A 1054-nucleotide genomic window follows, 5' to 3' on the forward strand; every position below is an offset into this window, starting at 1 on the left:
CTATCTCAACCATCTTGTTAGATTTAAAAGAGTTAGGAACCCCTACAGCCTATTTCAGTTTTGGTTATTACAAACTCAGTATACAAAAGATGACAATTTCCCAAGAAAAGATTATAGTTTCGGTTAAACTTACTGCAATCTTCGGTGCGAGTTGGAGGATTGGGTGCACCGCCCTCACACACACCAGGCTTGGGAACGCTCACCCTCCAACGGCCTCCCTTCTCATCACACTCAGTGAACTCATAGTGAAAATCCCCCTGTAAGAAAATCAATTATATTCATATCAGAAGATGAACATTCACGGTATAGTGCTTAAGCATATATGTCAGTTACTGATACCGAAATACTAAAGACTGCTGTATGGAAAGGTAAAGTAAATAATGAGGTTATACTATTTGCAGTTAGGCAAAAATACAATGAAAATATAGAATCAAATGATTGATCACTTATATCAGGAAGGAACTGTATCAACAATCTGATTCCTCTGTTGTTCTCTATTCAAGCATATCACAGTTCAGAATAAAGAAAACTTAAATCTTAGTATCTGATATCAACTGCAGTAAAATAAAATCGTTACAAATGGAAAACCATACCAAAATGGATATCAATACAAGATTAAAAATAACATGAATTTTGTCTTTCACTACATTTGCGTGTAACGGAGAGCTCTTATATAAAGACTTCATTAATCACATTCAACACTTTAATTAACCTTTCATATCATCTCTAACAAATATTTTTAATTTGGGCAAAGATACCTTTAACAATCTAATCACGTATTAGATAAGTCCATTTCAGATCAAGTGCTTACAGAGGAGGTGTCATATGTGGCGATAATAATTTTTGATGCCAATGCAGTCTTCCAACTTATGGATATTTCCGTGATGTAGCCAAAGGGGACAGCCTATATGTGGCACTCTTAAGATTTGAGGACTGATATCATTACATTTTGTGCTGAACACTAATGATTCATTTAAGTCATTGGTAAAATGCATGAGTAAACAATTAAATTAAGCAAGGCACAAAAGGGAAGCATCTGACACTCTTTTTGAAA

General features: G+C 34.6%; 1 protein-coding gene across 1 annotated transcript in view; it reads right to left on the bottom strand.

Annotated features, from left to right (window-relative positions):
* Positions 1-1054, bottom strand: part of LOC119594094 (endosome/lysosome-associated apoptosis and autophagy regulator family member 2-like) — a 20119-nt gene that overhangs the window by 8751 nt on the left and 10314 nt on the right. Inside the window, exon 2 of the mRNA XM_037943149.1 lies at positions 134-257. Coding sequence (XP_037799077.1) covers positions 134-257 — 124 coding nt within the window. The remainder of the gene's footprint in view (positions 1-133; positions 258-1054) is intronic.

Source organism: Penaeus monodon, chromosome 33 (genome assembly GCF_015228065.2).
Source record: "Penaeus monodon isolate SGIC_2016 chromosome 33, NSTDA_Pmon_1, whole genome shotgun sequence".
NCBI classification, from domain to species: domain Eukaryota; kingdom Metazoa; phylum Arthropoda; class Malacostraca; order Decapoda; family Penaeidae; genus Penaeus; species Penaeus monodon.